The following is a 22845-nucleotide window of genomic DNA, read 5'->3' as shown; positions in this document are numbered from 1 at the left end:
ACCACACGGAACAACAGTATCACAGTAACGAACAAGAGTGCCTTGTGGTTGTCTGGGCAATAAAGCAATATCGCCCTTACCTGGAAGGCAGGCCATTCATACTCCGTACCGACAATAAGGTGATTACCTGGTTACAAACTGCAAAGGACAGCCGCGCCAAACTCACTCGATGGGCCTTGCTCCTACAAGAATTTGACTTCACCCTAGAACACTGCCCGGGTAAAGAGAATCAGTTCGCCGACGCACTGTCACGGCAACCCGACAATGAAAAAGTTGAGGAGACCAGTCAACAACTAGAATGAACCATGCCTCCCGACATCCTGCCAGTCACCAGTGAACCCGCTACGCTAGCAAGCATCGCAACTGAAACTAAACTGTTAGAAGAGATTCGGAAAGCACAGGCCACAGACGACCAGATCAATGCGCAGGTGCAACGATGGATGGAGATCGAACCCCGACCGTTGGAGGATCAACCGGGAACTGATCAAGTATTCCTCACCAGTTACCGCCTACACAACCGACTCTGGGAGAAGAAGACATGCGACGGTTGGTGAATAGTCATACCGCCCAACTTTCGCACCCGGCTACTGTTCCGCTATCACGACTATGATCTAATGGGACATCCAGGCTACACCGAAACCTACCGAAACATCGCTACATACTACACTTGGCCCCGTATGAAGGCGCAGATAACTGCGTACGTACAAAATTGCCTGCTGTGTAGCTGCTCAAAAGCGTACAACCGGAATCACGAACCTACACAACGACCGCGATGGTCTACTAGACCATGGGAAACCGTATGTCTTGATCTGATGGGCCCCTACCCACTCTCCAAGCGAAGAAATCGATTCATATTGGTCATCACTGATTCTTTCTCCAGGTGGATAGAAGCCTACCCGCTGCCTCACGGTGACACCAACACGATTGGCCGCACGATGGATACGCACCTGTTTCCCAGATGGGGATACCCAAAAATCCTATTCTCCGACAATGGCACTCAGTTTACGGGGAAACTATGGAACGAACTCTGCCTCAAATGGGGAGTCTTACACTACACCACGCCAATTTATCACCCCCGAGCCAACCCTACCGAGAGAAGGAACCAGGAACTCAAGAAGGGACCACAGATCCGCCTACAAGAACAACACCAAGAATGGGAGAACCAACTACCATTCGTGCTATTCACCCTGCGAAATCGACAGAACACGGCAACAAGATACAGCCCCAGTCAAATCCTGTTTGGCCAAACCCTTCCATGGCCAGGGGAATGGAGCCACTGGCCCGAAAATCAACTCGAACCATACAAAGACCATATTAACCAGCATCTACACACGCTAACCGCAATCCAACGCGAAGCCGTGTTGAACCAAGAAAATTATCTCAATAGGAAGGGAGACCCGATAGCCGAAACACAGCCTCGTTACCAGATCGGCGACCAGGTGCTCACACGGAATCATCAACTCTCAAACAAGGCTCAGAAATTCCACGCGGGCCTAGCACCCAGATGGAAGGGACCATATACAGTCGCCCACAACCAAGGAGCTGTCTACTGGATCACCCGTGACAACGAGACCATCAAGGTGTACGAGACTCAACTATGCCCGGCTCCAACCACCGACCAGCAACATCTCTTGGAATAACAACCCACCTGTTGGGGGAGACCCTTCTTGTCTTATTTCTGTAATTATTGACCACAACCCACCTGTTGGGGGAGACCCTTCTGGTCTTATTTCTGTAATTATTGACCACAACCCACCTGTTGGGGGAGACCCTTCTGGTCTCACTTCTGTAAAATTATCGCCCAATGGCACTTTTGTATATTTTGTAAACATTGTATCTTGTTTTTTGCAATCAATAAATTCTCGCCGTGGCTACCTCAAATGGGGGGGGGGGGAATTGATACCTCCCTCGCGTTTGCTACCTTTCAGCCTGCCGCTCTGCTCTGCTCCCCACGCCACGCATCAGCCAAATGAGTGGTTGACCCACCCGCCACCAGGGTGCGCCTCAGTCGCCGCCACCCGTTCCTGCGTTTCTATTGGCCGAGCACCGCCGGCCAATAGCAGCGCAGGTGAACTCGGGGACTGTGAATAAAAGGGGGCTACTCAGCTACCCTCGATAGCACTTGCTCACTAGCAGCCTTCCACTGAAGAGCCAGAAGAGACCACCAGCCGAGACCACTACCAGAGACCACTACCAGCCGAGACCACTACCGAGACCAGGAGCAGAGCAGCGAGCAGGCCAATGAGGGAACCACGGCGAGACTAACCGCAACCTGAGGTGTCTTCCTTGTCTACTACCCAGCCGATGCCTAGGAGGAACCGAGCCGGCCGCCGAATCCAGAAGAGGAGGGTCCTACGTCGGCTTCGCCAGGTGGAGGAGAGGCTGAGGCTGTACACCGCCGCGCCAGCTGCGCCCCAAGACTTAGCGCCCCAGCTTAACAACTGGCGCGCGGTTCTGGATGCGCGGGTTGGGTGCCGAACCGACATTGGAGTGTGTGCAGCGGAAGCCTACGACCCTGCCTGCCCGGGGTTTGACCGAAGGCCCCTTCTAAACAAGGAAGTGGTCGAGGAGGTCCTCCCGGCAGAGATTCGGCACGACCTCTGGCTAGTAGATCACCCGGTCAGCCCTCTCCGTAGCCCGGGTAAACCAGAGTGGAGACTGCAAACCATTGACTTGAGCCCCTGCCGGCCTGCTCTCGCACCAGACGGACCTGCCCGGGACCCTTGCGCGGCGTGGTATCGCGCCAGTCGACGACTAATAAACATCTAGCCTGCCTTGGTCCCTTTTAGGGCCACCAGCAACAATCTTGGTCCCTTTTCAGGGCCACCAAAAGCCATTTCTTCAGACAGTGGTAACAAACCCCTCGCTCGACCCGACTGACTAGCCCAATTGATGAACGAGCCACACCTTCCGCCATATCAATTATCATAAAGATGAAGAGAACTATGGTTCCATCAATTTTCCACACTACCGGTACCGTTCGTTATTCAGAAAAAATAAGCAATATCCATTAGGTGAATAAAGAACCTGAAAGAATAATATTCTTCAATTATTGAAGATTGACTGAAAAACAGGCTTACTATAATATTAAAGCATCAAAGAAATGTTTTACTCAATAATAATAATTCAACTATTACATTTTTTACCACATAGGTACATTTTTTAATAACATCCGTTTTTAGAGTCCAAATCTCATTTTATTTCGTCATAATTATAAAAATAATAATCCTCATACAAAGTTGAGAAAAATAGTAATCCTTATACAGTATATAGGCTACTAATGAAAAGTGTCTAACTTTGTCAAAATACACTAACACATTTGGCACTCCTGCAAAACCCAAGATTGATTGCTAATAGCGTATATCGATATCAATTTTCAATATAAAAATTCCAATACAGGAATAAATAAATGAAGCATTATAAAAAATACATAAATACCGTTTGAATCATGTTGAAAGGAAAATGCAAAGAAATTATTTAGGATTGATAATAATTTAATAAATTATAGATTGAAAATATCGATCCTCTTAGAATTAAGTGAAGCCTGCTCAGTACCAATAAAATAAAATTATATTTGTCTATATCGATAGCTAACTATGTAGTGTCTGAATATATTAGCTACTATAGGCCTATTAGTAGAGGATGAATGATAAACCTTTATGGTAGGAAATCAATGATTTTTATGGCTCTAGCATACTAGCCTCTCATGGAAATTATTCATCCTAATAAAAGATTGTATGAAACATTTTTATTTTTGGATAAACTGTACCTATCTATTCAGTGTAATGTTTCTTAAATATGAGATGAATACTATCTATCATAGACGTGTTGCTTCTAGTTTTCAAATGATAATTGAACAAAAGGGCCTCATAGCACGCACATTAGTAGAGAACTAAGCTCTGATACATTGATGAAAATTAACGGAGAACTGATTTATCATATACTGTATATCAAATGGAACTGGTTTTCACAGGAGTTTGACGTATTTCACTAAACTGAGTAATAACATGGAAATAATTTGAATCTGTGGCTTAATCAACGTGTAAGTTAACAGGAATTTTCCTTCTTGCAAGATCCTGAAATAGATAAGATTGGGATTCACCTCTCGCGAGAGATAGCTTTTGCCGTATGCCTTGTGCTAATGTTTTTCTCCTGTCTAAACCCAAATCCTACATCTGACGTCCCACATGAAACACACAGACCGCATCTAAAACCTCTGGTTGGCTCATTACAGAAATGTATTCTCTCTCTCTATTCTCTCTCTCTCTCTCTCTCTCTCTCTCTCCTACTCGTATCAACAAACTCGTAGTCTACATCTAATTATTTCCCTTCCTTCCTATAGTCACTTCACGTGTCAAAGTCGTATAACAAGCAACAGTTTATAGTTCTGCAGCTCACAAAACCTTCATACCTTGTGATGTAGTATTAGGTATTTGTTTCATGCATGGTCGCCTCAAGCATTCTCACCATACGTGATGCTATTTTGTGTCAAGATAGAACACGTGACATTACTAACTTTCAAGCTAATGATTCCAAAATTGGATGAAACTCTAATGATATTACACGTTCTTGATTCAGTGCCTCGAATATTATGCTGAATCTTCGACTCAAAGAAGAACATTTCAAATCACTGTACAGGAGAACTGACAAGAAAAATATGAAGCAAAATATTAATATGGAAATTTGTCAAATATAAGTTACATGGGAACCAAGAAGCCTATTAGATGAAATGTTAATAATGCAAAAAAGGGTTCCTTGTTAGGATTGGACATATGAGCACCGTGTCTCTAGTTGGAGACTCGGATCTCATAAAGCTTTTGCAATGTGTTGCACAAAATTGTATTAGTTTAAAATTAAGTTAGGTCTCACTACTATACGCGTGAATAGACGCGCCCCAAAAGAGGTAATGCATTAATTCTGTTAACGAGCGAAAAAACACAAATTATATAGTTTGCAAGTCGTCATTTTTATGTATTTTATGGTTTTAGTGAAGTGTATCGATCATTAGCCCACTGCGTCAGAGTTAATTAACTCACAATTATATTCAAAATAATATATTTTTAAATTTTTACCTTATGGAATTATATTTTTTCAAACATCCTAAGTAGGTACAGAAAGTGATTGATTGATAAGGATCTGCACCCAACTTGTGATACCGTCTTAAGAATTTTCCCAATGACCTTTTTGCTCTTGTTGAGAAGAGTAACCTTGAAGCATGGTCTTGGTTGCCGCTGAGAGCTGAGATGAGTGCCATCAAAATTAATTATCACCACCTGCCATCTTCATCACAATGTGCTTTTGATCTCCGGTCATTATTGATTGTTCTCTCTATTGAACTACGATAGCTTGTTATTATTCAACGCGTCTCTTCCAAATTTTTCCACTCGATATTAGTCAATGTTCAGCACGACAGCCATTCAACCTTTGCAAAGAAAATACGTTGCATAACTAGACTGAAAAAATTGGAAGGCTGAAGTTTAATTGAAATTATATTAAAGTATGTTGACCAATATTGAAATTTCCACCCTAGCCTGTATTCATGAATATTGTCACATTTTTTGAATCAATCAGAAATTACTGTGATACTAGGAAGAACCTTGAAATGAATCCCGGTTACCTATTATTATTGAAGATTATTGTGTGAAGGTGATTATTAGGTCAGACAGGGAGGTACCGGCATTTGTATTCAATCATGAGTAGTGAAGAAGATTCTTAGATTATTGGAAGAATTCAATTTCTTGAAATAGTGAATGTTTGTTTCTTGTTTGTCAATAACGCTATTGTAATAAGAGACACAATAAGTAGAATCCTATTGCTACTGACTCATATGCCTTAAATTTGTATATAATTCTAACATTCATTTAATGTTTCTTTTACGGACTATGTGTAACCTTATCTGAATTTGGGAGAGGAATAGCACAATTAAATATAAAAAATACAAAATACCTTAAATACAAAATACCTTATTTTTTCTCTCCCTATCATTCTGATGATGTACTTATTGTATGAATGTATGAATAAAGAATACATTAAAAATATGTAATAGTATTCTACCATTCTAAAACCTCATTTGGAATGTAGGCCAATTCTGAGAAACACAGTAGGCTATAGTAATAATTATAGTAAATAGTAGATGAAAAATTAATAAAACTGATTACCGTACTTCAATATTATATTTATTTTTTGCTGAAAGTAAAGCCCAAATAAGCTTCAGGCTTAAGGTAATGGCTGAAGTGAAGGCTGAAGGAAAAGTTCGGATGATGACGAGAGATGAGTCTAGATGGGTTCCGAACCACCGAGAATGAATTGAATTAAGTTTATTTCGTCAAAATTATAGATGATTGTAACATTTCAAAACAGGGCACAATAATGTATGCAGCACAAATATAACAACAGTGTAAAATAAAACTCAAGACATGATGACATTTGGAGTTTCATTTTTATAAGAAATAGTAAAGATAGGTATCTATAAATATTGATAGAAATAAATTGTTTTTGTACAATTGCACTGATTACCAAAGATTCTGTATATACCTAATGGAATAATAACTGCCCACATAGGCCTATTAGGCCTTTTCATGGGTCAATGAGTACTAGTAAATTATCTATGAAATCCTCTTTCTTTATTATTATTCAAGTAATGATTATTCTCAATATACAGGGTATAGGCTATAGGTACCCTGCAAAATGTTGGTTGAGCAGCATTGAGAATTAATTCAGTTTTTTTTAATGAATCTTCTGTCAATATGAAGTAACATATTTTTTGTCAAACTAGGTGTAAAGATGAAAAAATCTTGAATAATAACAAAAAATTTAAACAGAAGTTGATTGGCTATCACATAGACTCGTCTTTTAATAACTGTATGATACAAATGTTTCGATTCTTCCCACGCATGTATCAACATAGATTATAGGCTGAAGCACACATAGAACTTGATACTGTATCGTGCAGTGAGGTGAAGACATGTGTATGTACACTTCTATATAAGATGGTCAGTCGAGGAGTCTCCCACACAACAAAAAGCAAGAGATGATCTCGAGAGTTGAGCAAATATTGGCTAGACTCCATTCCATTGAAAGATCTCTCCTGGAAATATTGATTAAACCAAGTTAGACATCTAGGACTAGGTATCTTCTCCACCTTCTACCTTTCCTTAATTCTCTTTCTCATTCTCCAAGCATAGGATATTTTCTTTTATTATCTCTTATACCGGTATTGTATTGCTTGATTCGACAAACTGTTGATTGAAATGGCTGTTTCCAAAAATGAATTAATTTCTATAACACATTGAGTAGGTAATTTGGCACAAATTACTCCTCAAATGCCTGAAATAGCCTGTATAGATGACGATCACATTTCAAAAGATAGAATGTTCACAATTTTCAATCAACAAAATAATGAAGAGCATTCCCACAATTAATTGATGTATTTTAACAAAATTAGTCACAAAGCAAAATAAAATAAGTTACATAAACAAATTCTTCAAAATCCTATATTTATTTTTCATATTGTTTGCAAATAATTTTTTTTTGAAAATTTCTTGGTCGCATGTAACTTTATGTCCCACTGACTTTATATAGGTATAGACTATAGACATACATAAATGTCAAGCTCTGCTGTATAATATACTTCACATGTACAGGTTATCACCTATATTGAATTTGATAAACTCTGAAGAAGGTATTGGTGTGTAATTGGTCTTTTATTGTCAATTGTAGAAGAATATGCTCGTTTGGATGCTACAAGTGAAGTTCTGGTCGTGGTGTTAAGTTATTTAGGCTGAGGGATGGGGGTTTGATGTTGGATACCGATCAAAGGCCAGGATGTGACGTCACAATTTGTGACAAAGTCTACTCACCAATTTGTGCGAGCTGACTCCGATTGTCACCATTGGTAAAAATTATTAAGATGCTCGCAGGACGTCCATTGAGTTGGATAGCCCCAGTCCATCCATCTGTCTATATCAGACTATGCTTCAAAAGATCACTTAGCTCCGTACTATAGTCACAGAGATAGATCACATTTAGCTCTTATAGATTCTTCTTACAGAGCTAAAACGAACTGTTCTATTATTGTCTATTGCAATACTATAATTTATTGTAATTTACTACTTGTACCTCTACTCTAGAGTAGAAATGTATAGTTATGAAAAACTATTAGTTACCTATTTTATTTGAATACATCGAAATCGTATTTCGACTTATAATCGTATTTCTATATGAGACTCATATAATTATATGAGTCTTTCCTTAATATTTCGAAGAATCTTAAGACCAATAGAATTGATGGTGATGTTGTGAAATCTCTCCATAATAAGAAAACAAGGATATTGTCTGGGACAATATACAAGGATTTTTTTGTGAAATTTGACAATATCCTTGTTTTCTTATTATTAATCTTATAAGACCATTTATCTAGGGAAGATACATTATCAAAAATATAAAAAGATACAGTTTTAAAAAGTCACGGTTTTACAATCACTCATTTATTCAAGGAATCACTCAATTGAAATATTAAGTGTAATATATTTCTACAGAAGAAAATTAGAATTAGACGTAACTGCATCTAGTATTTGGGCTGAAATAAATAAATTCAGTTACATAATTTGAAAGATTGGGAATGAAAATTGAAACGAACGGTTTCTCGTACCTTTCTTGTTGTACAATCGAAATTAAAATATAATGAAATTTATTCCTTCTTATAAAAGCATAGACATACAAATTTAGACATTAATGAGTACGGTAGTTGAAGAAAATAATAGACCCCAAGTTATTTCTAGCACTCATTCTTAGCACAGATAGGTAATAGAACTTACCTTCGTACTTATTGCTACTTTGGAACCCATCTGATGCAAGTTCAATAGAAAAGGTCTTTCAACAGACCTTGATCTGGTGATAGAACATGATATAAATTGGCACAGTAGAAAATGCGGCAACGGAAGTTGAATGAATTCAAGAGTAGTCGAATTCAAAGCCCAAGCTTTTGGAACTAACGAGATAGATATGTTATATATTTTTGTTTTTCATGCATTTGTAAATTATTTATATGAATTTGGCAATAAATTAAATTTGATTTGAAAAAAAAATTGAAAAATATTATTCTTTACGTGATTCTCAGACATAGAGAATCTCTTGACTGACAACTGAATTTTAATATTATGCAAAACTTTGAGATTTCACGAGAAATGCTAGACTTTTATTAATGATCCTGAAATTCAGTATGATTTGCAGCTGCAATGCACAAATAGATCTACATAGTTTAAGGAAGGGCAGAGAGATTTTCACTTAGAATGCATTACTCATTGAAAACAAGACAATTAAATGTATAAGAGTTAATTAGAGTTTTAGTAGAAAAACCAATAAAAAGAAGAAACAAATTGGAAACGGGATTCTTTGCCTGTGTATCACCTAGATTTACGCCATTCATTAATCCAGTCTTGAGCATGAAAGAACGTTTACATGTTTTGAAAAAAAAACTGGAATAGTCCCATTCAGTTTTCCGTTTAAAGCCTTGGAATGTAACGAGATCTCATTACGATAAATTTTCATCAATGACAACGTTTCTCACTTCAAGTAAACGGGAAATTATTGCTACTACTCCTCATCACCTTTTCTCTTTCATATGTAAGTTACGAAATTACAAAGAATTACATTAGTGTCGACATAATCAGTGGTTAGCGTCTGGCTGAAGAATAACGTGAATCTTGTGCAATATCTATGGGAAAACTTCCATCCATGTGATGTAATGAGTCAGGTACTGCTTCAAACTGTATAAGTATGGTAGCGTGATGTTTCATTTATTATCTCTTCAGTATAAATAAAATTCTAATGTCAAATTCCAAGCAAGTATAAAGATGGTGAGTGGATGCTAGCTAGGTAGGCTATTATTAATAATGATTGGAATATGTTACATAGGGCATAATCTATTTTTTATAATTATGCACAGTAGGTTTCTTCTACCGTATATTGATCATTACAAGAGATGAATTTAGATTTTTTTTATATTTTTATGGGAATCAATCCAATGTATTGTGAAGCACGTGATTGAAGATTTAACTGATTACAATTAATTTGGATAGCTGAATAAATAGGTACTGTAAACACGATCTGGACGGCAGGATAAACCTCCACCCAATATGTAAGCAATATGTGCCTACACCGAGTATGTAAAGGTGGGGAAATGAAAACAAGAAATGATCGTACTGGTTTTGATAATTAAAACAAAACAATAAATTATTTGTACAAAAAAATTAGAATTATAATTATAAATTATGAAATAACAATAAATAGATAAATATTTCAAGGGCTACTCGCTTGGCTGCTAGTGAAGATTAAATTTGTTGTGGTTATGGAAAATTTAAAACAAATGACTCAGTAGTCACCTACCTTTATGATAATGGCCCCCAATTTGGCATCCACTGGTTAATCGCGACGTTAATTATTAATGAAAAATAAATAAAAAAACTGATCTAATGAAGTGGGTTCAGATCCCTTCTTATTCAATAATACAATTCTCTTTAAACTGCCCGAACTGTGACAGGAAAACTGTATTATAAAACAAGAACAAAATCTATCCCCTTCACCAGAACAGCCGGACTTTTACTCTCAGTCCTAACGAACGAGCTCACACACCGACTAGTAAAAATTTTGGGTATTAATATATAACTCAGTCAATGCCAAACATGAAGCCATTTCAAATACATATTTTTATCAGTCGCACAAGCCGAGCACGTTTGTTATGAAAAACAAAAGAGAAACTACAATAATTTTGATAACAAGTGAAATAAACAATCTTTCTGTCGATGACAAAACTGTTCAAAGGCAGAAACACCGTTCATTAAACTTTTCGTAAAATAAAACTCTAAAATCCTGATCAATATGAGATAAATATATGAATCATATATATGTCCCATATGACCAGGTGACAGTACTAATAGTATTGAAAAACACTACGTTCAGGTTAGGAGTGAAATTTTCAGATCCTGACCAAGTTTGACTCATGACATATGATTTTGGTCCACAAGCTGAGAATAATGAGCTGTGATTTGAGAAGATTCGATCAATAATACTTAGGGGCGTCCTCAGTTTATTATAATCGTATTTTGATCAATCTAAAAACTGCGAAGTGGGAGATTCTGATGTAATATCATTCCTGAAACAATACCCCTGTAAGAAATTTAAACAAGAGCAGTGGAAAATTTGTGATAGAGATTAGAGATCGCGGATGGGATTAGATTTTTAAATTCTTGGAGATTATTGTTTACAGGTGTAACAAAATACTATTGAAATAGAAGATGGGAAGGGAAACAAAGTCACAAATTGTGGAGAAAATAAAATCTTCGGAAGATTAAATTTATGAAACACAGATTGTATTTTATGTATTCCATTTAAAAGATATTAAAAACAATACAAACCCTCTAATTCCAGTTTATTCAAAAACTTGACAATTTATGAGAGATTCTAGATTTTTGGTGATGGCATATGGATCTGCAATATTTTCAGTAGCCAGCATTTGCATAAGCTAGAAATTAATAGAAGCTAGCAAGCTAGCAGCTTAGCGCGTAATATAGCTGAACGTTCAGTAACGAGTGCTCTTCACGTAGCCTATAGTGGAAAGCAAATGGGGAAAACCCACTCCAAGACTTCCCTATTCGCTGTATGTTTACCTCAATATATTTCCTATTTTCATCTTTAATTTTGCTACTATATTGATCATTGATTCACGATCACTTATAAACAATAAGCTTACATACCAGAAAAATATTAATGCATTGGCGCATTATAAAACTGTCTAAAAACGACTACATGAACTTATTAATTTCTTATTAAAAACCTCAGGTACATCAGATTTGCTCTTTACACAGTCAGAAGACTTCTAAGTAAATAATGATAGAAGGGATATCACAGGAGATAACAGCTATCAGCTAGGATGAAATTCAATAAACCAAAGTTATTTGCGGTGATCAATCCCGACAACTCCTGATTGCCGACTTGTAGTGCTCCCAATATTATTCTTCACCAGGACAATCTCTAAATAACATAGCTCTTATTATATATTTTACATGTATGATATACTGTGTTGAATAAATTGATATCTTATCTTGATGACTAATGAATATTACAAGCTGTACAAGAATTATCAACACTATACTCCATATCAAATATTAACAGTCTCTTTAATATACATACCGGTAAAGTAACACATACTCATGGGATTTCCCTTACTGTAGCAGTGTAGCCCAATTATTTTCACAGTCTATGGGGAGAACCGTTCTTGATTTCTAGGCTTTTTCATGTCTATTTATTCATATACTACTGTACTAAAGAATACAATTTCTATAATATTCATAGATTAACTCGTACATAGAGATTGATTTCTTCATATTAGCTGTTTCTCCCAAAGGAAGGAGATAGATAATAAGAATTCTGTTGATTGGGAAATTGTTGAAGATGAAAAGTGCATAAAATGCTCTCTATTCATACAGATAATCTGAAGTGAGATTCACGCTATCATAAAGGAGGGTATAGTTGCCAGTTTTTACCACCGCCTTCTATATTAGATTCAAGTCATCCCGGAATATCTGATATAATATTAATAATTGTTGATTTTTGTTAAAAATGACCAATTATATTTCAAATATAATCACCAAGATATCGCTTCATAATTAAATAAATGTTCATAATTGAGATTGAATATTCTGATAGTTCATTATATTTCTACATGGCCTCCAAACAATTTGGCAACGGTGCAGAGCTAGAAATGATGGATCTGCTTTGACAAATTACAGACAGGATAGCAAACCAATGTTAATCAGGTGCTGACTCCAGAACGTGAATCTCACTATAGGTTAATGATAAGCGAAAGTTTAGGTCAGAAGCAGAGAAAACTAATACCGTATTGTTTTATTCTATGGTCACAAGTTGAAAGTTTATCTGAATCATTGGAAGATTGATACAATAACTACAGATAACGATTTAGTTGTCAATGCACCTGACCACTACAGGATAAGACAACTATTTTGGTTTATCTATGAATGTACAAAACAGACAAGATAGCTGGTCGATGAACAGGTCTGAGCCTCTGACGGTGGCAGAACTGCAGTGAGTAAATGCAACCAGCAGCCAGCACTGCGCGGCTTCGTCTCTCGGTTGACCTAGAAGGTTCCACAGTCAGCTACACCTCACTCTGTCAGCACTGTTTGAATGGGAGTGCTGGTGTTGTTATGTAGAAGGAATGATGACAGAATGAGGTGAATCAGGAACAGTGGAGAGGGGCGAAGCGAGCCTGCGAGTGTGTCAATGGTTGCAGTATGGAGGTCGTTCTGAACTCGAGCTGTGGCTGGTACGAGTTGGTACGGAGGACTCGGCTATCCCCTCCCCTCGCCACCCCACCAACACTCATCAGTCCACTCTTGCGACTAGCATCTTCCACATCATTCCATTCTCCTCTTCTTTGGCCACCGCCACACTGCTTCCTCCACGATTTCTATTCACTTTTTAACTGGCCCGTTCATTCATTCACAATTTTTCTTTCACACGGAAAAACATGTCCTATTATTTCGCTAAACAATTGAACAAATTCCGTTCTACACGCTTTTTGTTTTGCTATTGCCGCCTGGCGTATGACGTGGTAGAATGATGCCACCTACCTAATTCCATATTCAATGTCTGTGAAATGTTGATAATTTGTGGATTGATCGAGTATTGGCTGATTTTTGTACACTCATTGCAGAGCCTTCAATATTGGAAAAATATCAAATTTGAGGACAAATAATATTCTATGTTTCACTCTGAAATAGAAACGATATTCAGCTACTGGAGGAAACCAAAATAGATTAAAATGTATTCAAAGATTATTCGATTACTAGTCTACTAGCCATGGTACGGAGTATAGTCTACTAGCTACTACTAGTCTACTATATAATTATAGTCTACTACGATTAGTAGTCTCCTAGCCATAGTATCATCATTTCTACTACCCATCATACTAAGGGGTTCAACTTTCAGTTATGTATAACCTCCAGTATGTATGCTCCACTAAACCCATGGTTAGCTAATGAGAAGCCAGCAGGTTCTCTTAGCTCGCCAGAACGATTGGTTTCAAATTTTCCAGCTGCATAACTTCTGAGAATCCAACACTTTATAGTAAACTAATAAGAAATTGTCAATTTAGAGCAACGTTTCGATGCGTTTACATAATCCAAAATTACCCTCCCCATGCTATGTATACGAAAATATTTAAATTCTACTTTCTAAAAGTTGATGAATCATCACAATACATATTAGATAGTTAACATTTTGACAAACACAATAAATATGTAAAGAAGAATTTATAAAAATTAAGAAGAAACTTTACCACTCTCTGCATTTTTCTATCTTGAGATTATTTTATCCAATTTTCGATTTCTGAGGAGTAAGATTGATATAATTATGTAATTGATTAACGAGACAATCAATCTGGATGAATTCGCGATCTCCAATTGAGATTGGAGCCTCAGGCTCCAGGAACAGCTCGATGAACTTTGTCTACTCTGTCATACCTTGTGGTTTGTTGAGGCGCGTCCTGGCCTGATTTGCACTTCTCTCTCCTCTAGCTGGCCGCCCGCTTGTTTTCCGAGTTCTCTTTCGATCAATTATAGGCGTTTCATGGCAGACTAATAATGGGATGGTGTCCCGTTAGTGGCAGCTCCAACCACCAAGCGATGTCCTCATCAGGACAGCTCTGCATCTGCCAGCATTAACATAACGGAGTGACCCCACGTACTTATTCCTCCTTGTCCATCTCAATCTTTCGCTTATCAACTTGATATACCTCACTCTCACATTCGTCTTTCTCCCCTCTCTACCTCTGTTTCTTCCTCACACCTCTCTGGATTCGTCACATTCAAAAATTATCAGCATCATTCGGTCAAGTTTAGTACTATCTTACGTCAAGAGCACCCAATGCTCTGATAGAGTTGCTATTGCGCTGGATCTGTCATAAAATGTGATTGATAGATAGATAGTAGGTAGCCTACGGGATCTGCGATAGAATGACAATTTCCAGTTCCTAGCTTACAGGGAATTTATCATTTCCCCGTTTTCCTTCAAGGAAAGTTCGTAGACATAACGTCGACGTTCATTATTTTGATAAATTTACTTTGAATTATGATTGTTATAATGAGAATGAAGAGTTCACTGTTCACTCATTGTGAAATTCCTAATTATAAAATGCATTTCTATGTATGGTTGTTATGACTGACCAAGATGAGGAAAACATGCTAGTTTTTCATGAGGTTTTAGTGCTACTGCATGTGTTTTATACTTGGCAAATTTCTGGGTTTTTCTGAAGGCCAGGATTGGAACTTGTTTTGAATACTTCATGCTCATGAAAATGATTATGTTCTGAGATGTACGGACTATAAAATTATTTAATAATGATGCATTTTTTCCGAAAATCATCTTTCAAGATAATTTCATAGATGATCAAGCAAGAGTACGAAATAAATAGCATCATCAAACAGATTGCTTTGAGCTGTGACGCAGATATACCAACCAAAGTCATATTTCTTTTATTAGTCTGAAAAAAGAAAAGAAAACGAGTTTTCAAAGAATAATTTGAAATATGGCACGTGAAGCTTTTACAATTTCTCAATTCGTGGAAATTCAGTCAACTAAAAACTTGGATTGATTAAATGAAGCTCTATCTTTGTGTTTATGAAATGCAGGTGACATTATTAATTTCAGACGACTCTTCAAATAAACCACTGATGATCCACGACACTCAAGGAAGTTTTATATGAAATCTGAAATAATTAGTTGTAAACTTTCCAAGCTGATAAAGACTTGAGATATTATATGCCTCTTACTGAAGAATTCTTTATTACTAACTCTGATATATTAATGTAGGCTATCTTAATACTGTATTTCTATTTACATGAAATGTATAAATCAACCTATATCAACAAATTTTATCGTGACGCTATTTTGACATATGAGAGAAATTTATAAACCCTAAAATTACGCACTTTATTTGATAATACAATAATTTGTCAAATTTTGTTGTTTCGATAATATTAGAAAGACATCTGACAAACCATTATTTTGTTCCAATTGCATAAAAGTCGGTAAAATTTCAATCGTGATTTATTTCACGAGAACCAATCAGAGAATTTTGTGCCGTTTGACTCAAATTCAACGAAACCAAAAGCTTATGCGTGAGTAATGCAAGAAATATATTTGAGTAATCAATTTGATGCTCAAATCCAAAGTGGATACACGATTATTGTCTTATTCCATTACATGCATAATTGAGAATCGAATCAGCAATTTTCTCCCCGGAGAAAAAAAGTCAAGTGACTGAGTAGTCATAAATACACCTGAATTTGAAATATCAGAAGAAGCATATTTTGTAATATCAGCGGTTCTCTTTAGTTCACATATGTAATATGTTAGGGTGCATTTGGTAACCTAGTATTGAGCTGCTGAACAATCTCCAAAATTGGATTAATCTTAAGAAATTCAAATTCATCACTCAAAATGTATAACCAAGTTTAACCATTTCAACTAAAAAAAAACACACATTTTCAGCAAATTTTTTTATGTTTATTAGAGTGTAATACATTATAAATTATCACATTTTTCATGATTTAGAATGTAATCGGTAAGCTACGCTGTGATTAAACCACATCAGATACAAATTTCTTATGTGTTTCATTTGTATCAAATTCTACAAAATTGGAAATCAATGAAGATTGAAGATCAAGAGCATTTCAAGCTGTATTTTCTGAGGATGACGATACCAGAGAATATATTGTAATGTAATTACACATTCTATACGGTATGTAATTGCACAGAATACAATATGCATGCTTTATTATGTGGTAATAGTAATTACATTCTATACTCTCTGGACGTCACATTATACTGTCCGGACGATAAGAGATGGAAATATCGCAGTGATGGTTTCACTTCGGACAGTACCTGGTATTCAGTGATAAAATTCCCAACTACTGTACTTCTGTAATTGTATATTGTAAATTATTGTAATAAGAGGTAATGAAAAATTGCAGAAGTTGTAGAGATGCGCGAATACAATAGTGTTGTTGATGTTTTGTGGCTGGAAGAGGAATGGTGAGTGGTGGGAGTGATGAGGAGTTGAGGAGTCCAGGTGGTGGGGGAGTTGTTCACATCCTTTTGCTCAGTTGTGTTGTGGCGCTGCCGGGGTTCGTATCTGCCTGTGCTACCTCACCGAGAGTACCCGTCACCCGCGCGATGTCTTCTGCTATCAGTCTTGGCTGAGAACAAACTTCTCCAAGACTGCAGCTACTGAGGATAGAGCTGTTTGGATCACAAGTGCGCGACAAAAAACACCTGCTTTATGTGTGCTCTGTTAACTATCGACAAGATTTGCATCTGAATAAGAATTTGAAAGTGGTGTGGCGACCGGCCGGTTTGAGAAGTGATGTGGCTTCTAGTTCCGTTACTTCTGGCCGGGTTGGCACTGCAGGCTGACTCCAGAAATCCAGGTAAACTGCCTCCCAAACGTCTACAACTTATATAACTTGAGCCTTCAACCATATTTTCCGTACTTGTCAAACTATTTCTTTTCAAAACTTTTCAACGTGCCACATGCGTTTCGTAAAACACTATTTTAAACTCGTATTACAATATTAGATACAAAATATTGAGGTTTTCTTCTCAGTTTTCCTCAGTAAAGTTTAATCTTATGAATCTTTTTGGCCTTGGAAACTTGGGACATCTTATTTTTGCATTAGTTTAATTTCTCTCCTGATAGTTGTCCTAACCTCATTTTCAAGTCTGGTTTGGTAGAATAGAATTAAGAAACCTCTTATTCTGATTTTCAAAGTCAGTATAGGTATGCCGATTTTTGTATTCAATCTCTACCAATGTGTTGTGCTCCATTGAAATCCAAAGATGAAAGCCTTTGCTTTTCATTTTTCATGGGAAAAACTGGGAAGAAGTTCTCAAACTACAAAATTTGCTGTTGTACTAGTTCAACTTGCCCCGGAAATATACCCTACAGTAGTTTTCTTATTTTATCATAGTGAATTTTATTTATTATCAGGAGTTCAGGCCTGATTAAATCAGGATTCAGGATTCCTCTTCTACTTCTTTCAATAAGGAATAAGGGAATCTCTATCTGACCTCTTGTAAGTTGTTACAGGGGCATATTGGAGACCCCGTAGTCCTAGACGCCTAAATGATGGTAAAAGACCATCAAGCTATAAATTGGGAATAATTCAATATTGGATTGGGAATATTCCCAGAAAAGTAAATCATTTTGGAGCATTGTTTGAGTATGATTGAACGCCTCTCACTCTCACTAGCTGGCACTTTTCAATCTGTAGATATTATTGTAAAAGTGGTCTGTTTAGTGTTTCACTGCTGATTAGAAGCTGCGGAAAAGGTAAACTTTTCCATCACAAACAAACTGTTCAGCTTGTCGAACAAAGTTGAGATAAGAATCGATTATAAGAGAGAAAAATAAATAAAGTAATTATATTGAAGCTTTATTCTATCAATGTGTAAATAGAACTGTGTTGTTAAATTTACAAATCATATTCACAATTTATCATTCCTTGTTAGACCGGCGGCGGCGGCGGTACCTACTTTGTTTATTGTTGGCAAATAATTCGAAAATTAGTAAGTAGGCCTATGGGGCTTCCATTCTAATAATATCAAATGTTTTACTTTTGAAACAAAAGATATTGACTCTAGTAGCTACCTCACCTAATTAAATAGGCAGTAACTTGGCACCTTAGTAATAATTAACACGAACTGACAAACTTAATTTACGTTATCAGTTTTTGGTGCAGCTCATTCAGCATTCAGGTCAACTAATTGACGATGATGAGTTGTGTTGTTGCAAACGTTTTCCTTGATGATCAAAGTTCAGATAGCGAATTTGCTTGTTTGACATAGCACGGTAAAACCGTATCTACAATTAATAGTTTGTTGTGTACAATTTTGGTTTCAGAAGTGAAAATACAACCCGTGAAAGTCTGTTATTACATTATTAGGGCATCACTCTTATGTTCAAAGAGGACCCACAAACATTCTAACTGTTATCTTTATCTTGTTTTGATAATATTTTACAGTACTACCATAAAAGAAAAGATAGCATAATCTATCTTTCTTTATTATACTATCTTTTCTCTATTGTACTACAAACTAGGTTTTGAACCAAGTTTAATAGATCCTATATGGTTTATACACATTGATTTCGATTTTCCGATCATAGTGGTACAAAAAATACTCGTAAAATAGGCCTACATTGTTTTTTCATGAATCAATGGAAACACTACTTGTTCTAATATGGCAGAATAATGTAATGAATTTAAAATTCATTCGTCAGTCTTCAACTGTAGGCCTATGCATGAAGTATACAATGGTTGATGGTCAGACATTACAGAACAAAAATATACAGTCATAGATGGAGTGATATAGATATAGTATAGAATCATCTAATATTATTTATATTAATATCATTTTATATTAATATATCTTACAGCTTACATTAAACATTATTATTCACTTGACCTGATTCCTTCCTTACTAAAAGAAAATATAAAGTTCATAGTTTATGATGGACTCTCTATATATTTCATCAGGACACTATCACCAACCTTCTAATCAGTGAAGCTTTTTATGCACCCTTGTTACTTTGAGAAAGAGTTTTTTCTTCTACCGTTTGTGAAATGTATATTCATAAAGGTCAGTTTATAATGAAGAGGATTGATATCATCTTAATTATTTTTGATCAAAGGTTTTGATCCATTTTTCTATTCTAACCCAGTTAGCTGACAATAGAGTTGTGACAATGGAAGAGGAGAGGAGATAATTTGATTGGAGTACACAAGTGACTTTGCATCATTGGCAGTCCCCATTTGAAGCCTCCTCAGCGCTCAGCCATGAGATTGCAACTAGGGTATTTCATGTCGAAGTCGTGGCCCGTTACTAATGGAGAATTAAGTTGAATTTCATTAGCACACAGTAGAGCGGATAGTGCTTCATGAATTCCATGAATATCGCTTCATAGAATCTGGCTGCTATAGTACAGAGAACAGCACCAACAAACACCATCGGAAAGCTTGTGCAATATTGAGCCTGAACCCATGTCACTTGTACCCATTTTCGCTATTGTAGCGGTTAGTGTTAATGGTGCTAATACTATTCACGCGCTTCCTTTCCAATTTCTGTGCTTTTGTTCCAGCATTCATTATCTTCCTTGACACAGCTCCCTTTCCCCACGTGTCTCTCTATTCATGCAGCCTTAATTCCGTTGGAACTGCCTTGGACGATTTTGTAGATGTTATTAAAATCATCAATCATGTTGTGAGTCACTGCTATCTTGAACGAGCCAACTAAAATCATCTTCCAGTGTGATTGGCCATTTTCAATATAAATTGAAGATGGATGGTTGTGAGATTATTCTTGCACCGTTGACAATTAGATTCGACAAACCCTTTGAGATTTTATCATTTGTTCCTGGTTTGATTAACATGATATTTTTCTTGTAAAAAAGGATGTACAAGAAGTAACTGAAACAGTAATAGGATCACGAAAAGAGTAATAAAAGCGATTGAGATGAAATTAGGTAACTTTCTTTTTAGTGAATCTATAGAGGTAGGAATAGGATCACGAAAAGAGTAATAAAAGCGATTGAGATGAAATTAAGTAACTTTATTTTTAGTGAATCTATAGAGGTAGGAATTGAGATAGTTGGAGTAATCGTTATTTATGCTAATTACACAATAGGTTATACTTGTTCAGTAAAACCAACAAAAGGATACAGAGACAGGTGAAAATGGAGGATTGAAAATATTGGAAATTGATAAGAATTATAGGTTGTGAGAAAATGAAGATTGTATTTTCACCTGAAATATTATTTACTGTGATAATAATATTATTTAGGATAAGGGATGAGAATAGTATTGATAATGAGTAAAGAATATACACTATACAGAGAAATTGATACAGGAGTTGAATGTGAGAAGAAGAAGTCGGAGGAAGAAAGTGAGACGGAAGTTGGAGATGAATTAGTACTTGAGAAGGGAAAACCAGAGTGAGTTGATTAGTAAACAAAAAACTGGTTCAAACGGTCAAACTTAGTATGGATTAATTAAAAGTGTTCTATTCATTTTCAAGTGTACTTTTTGGTAAAAGGAGACCACATTTCTGAATTTTATCTAGTTTCGACTTATAGCAACTCAATCGTGATTGGAATTGAAGTTTCGAACAAGCGGTTGCCGGCGATAGTACAGGGCAAATGGGGAACTTGTTGCGAAACTTGGCATCTAGTGGAAAACCAGTTGGTATGACTACATGAAAGCGGAACACCGTTCTTGCTCGGTTGTGCGCCGAACTCACGTTATAGCAGCCTCTCGATAAACAACAATCCTGACCGTTGATAAGCAGCTAATAAACGCCGGCATAATTGTGATTACTCCGGCCGCCAGTGAATTGGTTTTTGTTATCTTGTGGAGTTTACAGACTGGCCTCCTTGCTTGGCCATGGCCGCTTGCTTTGCTTTTGCTCTGCAGCATGTAGGTGTCCAAAAAACTTCTTACCTCAACGGGTTTGAACTTTCTATCCGCTCGGGACATTTGAACGGTCATTGACCTCGGAATATTGTAGCTCTGTATTCCGGTAAAGCAGTCCACGTCTCACAGTCGAATTATAAACGTGGATTTGCGGTTTATCTTATTCCAAATCATATGTTTGAGGGATCTTGAATTTACTGAATGATATACTGTGGGCTACAAAAACTCCTCCCATAATACATAACTCCATGATTTTCTCAATGTAGCTTCAAAAAATCACAAAATATACATCTACAGTTGAACCGTGTATGTGTGATTTGATCAAACTTCTTAACCAGTCGATTCTAGTTGAGGAAAATCTATTCCTCTACTGAGAATTTTTGAAAACAATTACAGAAATATTGTATTTCCTGTTTATTATGATCCATTGCATTGCCGCATTCATAAAAATGTTTGAATGTATTAAGGAACTGCAGGGTCTTACTGTCAGCATTAGGAACCACGTAAACGTGTAGTTTCTGCAAGGAACGAGAATTTGGGAAGTGGAGACAAAACAATCATGTATAATTCTTCAAAACTTTTCATCAGGCCTTAGTGAAGATATCCTTATGAATAGCATCAGTGCTCCTTATTCAAGCAAAGCTGACAGTTTAGTGGATCTCATCTCACCATAATAATAATATATTGTAGGAATTGAGTAACTTTTATTTCTCATTTAACATTCAGTACTTTCAGTAACCTAGTCATGCACAGTATTAAGGAATAACAAGGCCAGTATAAAGAAATATGACAAAATGTATGTAAATCTAGAATAAAACATTCAACTTGACATAAACCTAATTGGAATTTCAAATTATAGAAAAACATTCTGTATTCATATTTTGAAATCAGATTTTCACTTTTTTCAAAGTTAAACTGTGTTTCAAACGGGGAAAGCATGGCAATTGATTAATCTCAGTTTGTTGAGTCAGGTCAATGGTTTGAAATACTGTTTTTTGAAGTAGGCCTTTTCACAAAATATAGGCTATTATTTTTTACTCCAGTTCAAACTCTTTGTGATTGCCATTTCCGTTAGCACTCGACACAGTTGTTGAATTAAAATGGTGGCGAATTTCCCGTGGAAAATTGTAATGTTTTCGCTCACAAATAAAGCGCTTTGGCCACTCACGTATTCACGTATTCCCCTCTTTGCCGTCACAATCATTTCAATCGACCAGGAAACTCAGTAATAAGGGCAGGAAGCTATCTTTTCCCAACATTTCCTGCAGCTATTTGGTGGAATGAGGCAATAACAGAAAGA

General features: G+C 36.6%; 1 protein-coding gene across 1 annotated transcript in view; it reads left to right on the top strand.

Moving 5' to 3' along the window:
* Nucleotides 1-17183: 17183 nt before the first annotated feature.
* Nucleotides 17184-22845, top strand: part of LOC111044632 (low-density lipoprotein receptor-related protein 2) — a 247182-nt gene continuing 241520 nt past the window's right edge. The window contains 1 exon segment of the mRNA XM_039429403.1: nt 17184-17507. Within this exon segment, the coding sequence (XP_039285337.1) occupies nt 17444-17507 (64 nt within the window). The 5' untranslated portion in view covers nt 17184-17443.

Source organism: Nilaparvata lugens, chromosome 5, assembly GCF_014356525.2.
Source record: "Nilaparvata lugens isolate BPH chromosome 5, ASM1435652v1, whole genome shotgun sequence".
NCBI lineage: Eukaryota > Metazoa > Arthropoda > Insecta > Hemiptera > Delphacidae > Nilaparvata > Nilaparvata lugens.
Note: the sequence above shows the minus strand (reverse complement) of the source record. Positions and strands in the feature narration are given on the sequence as shown.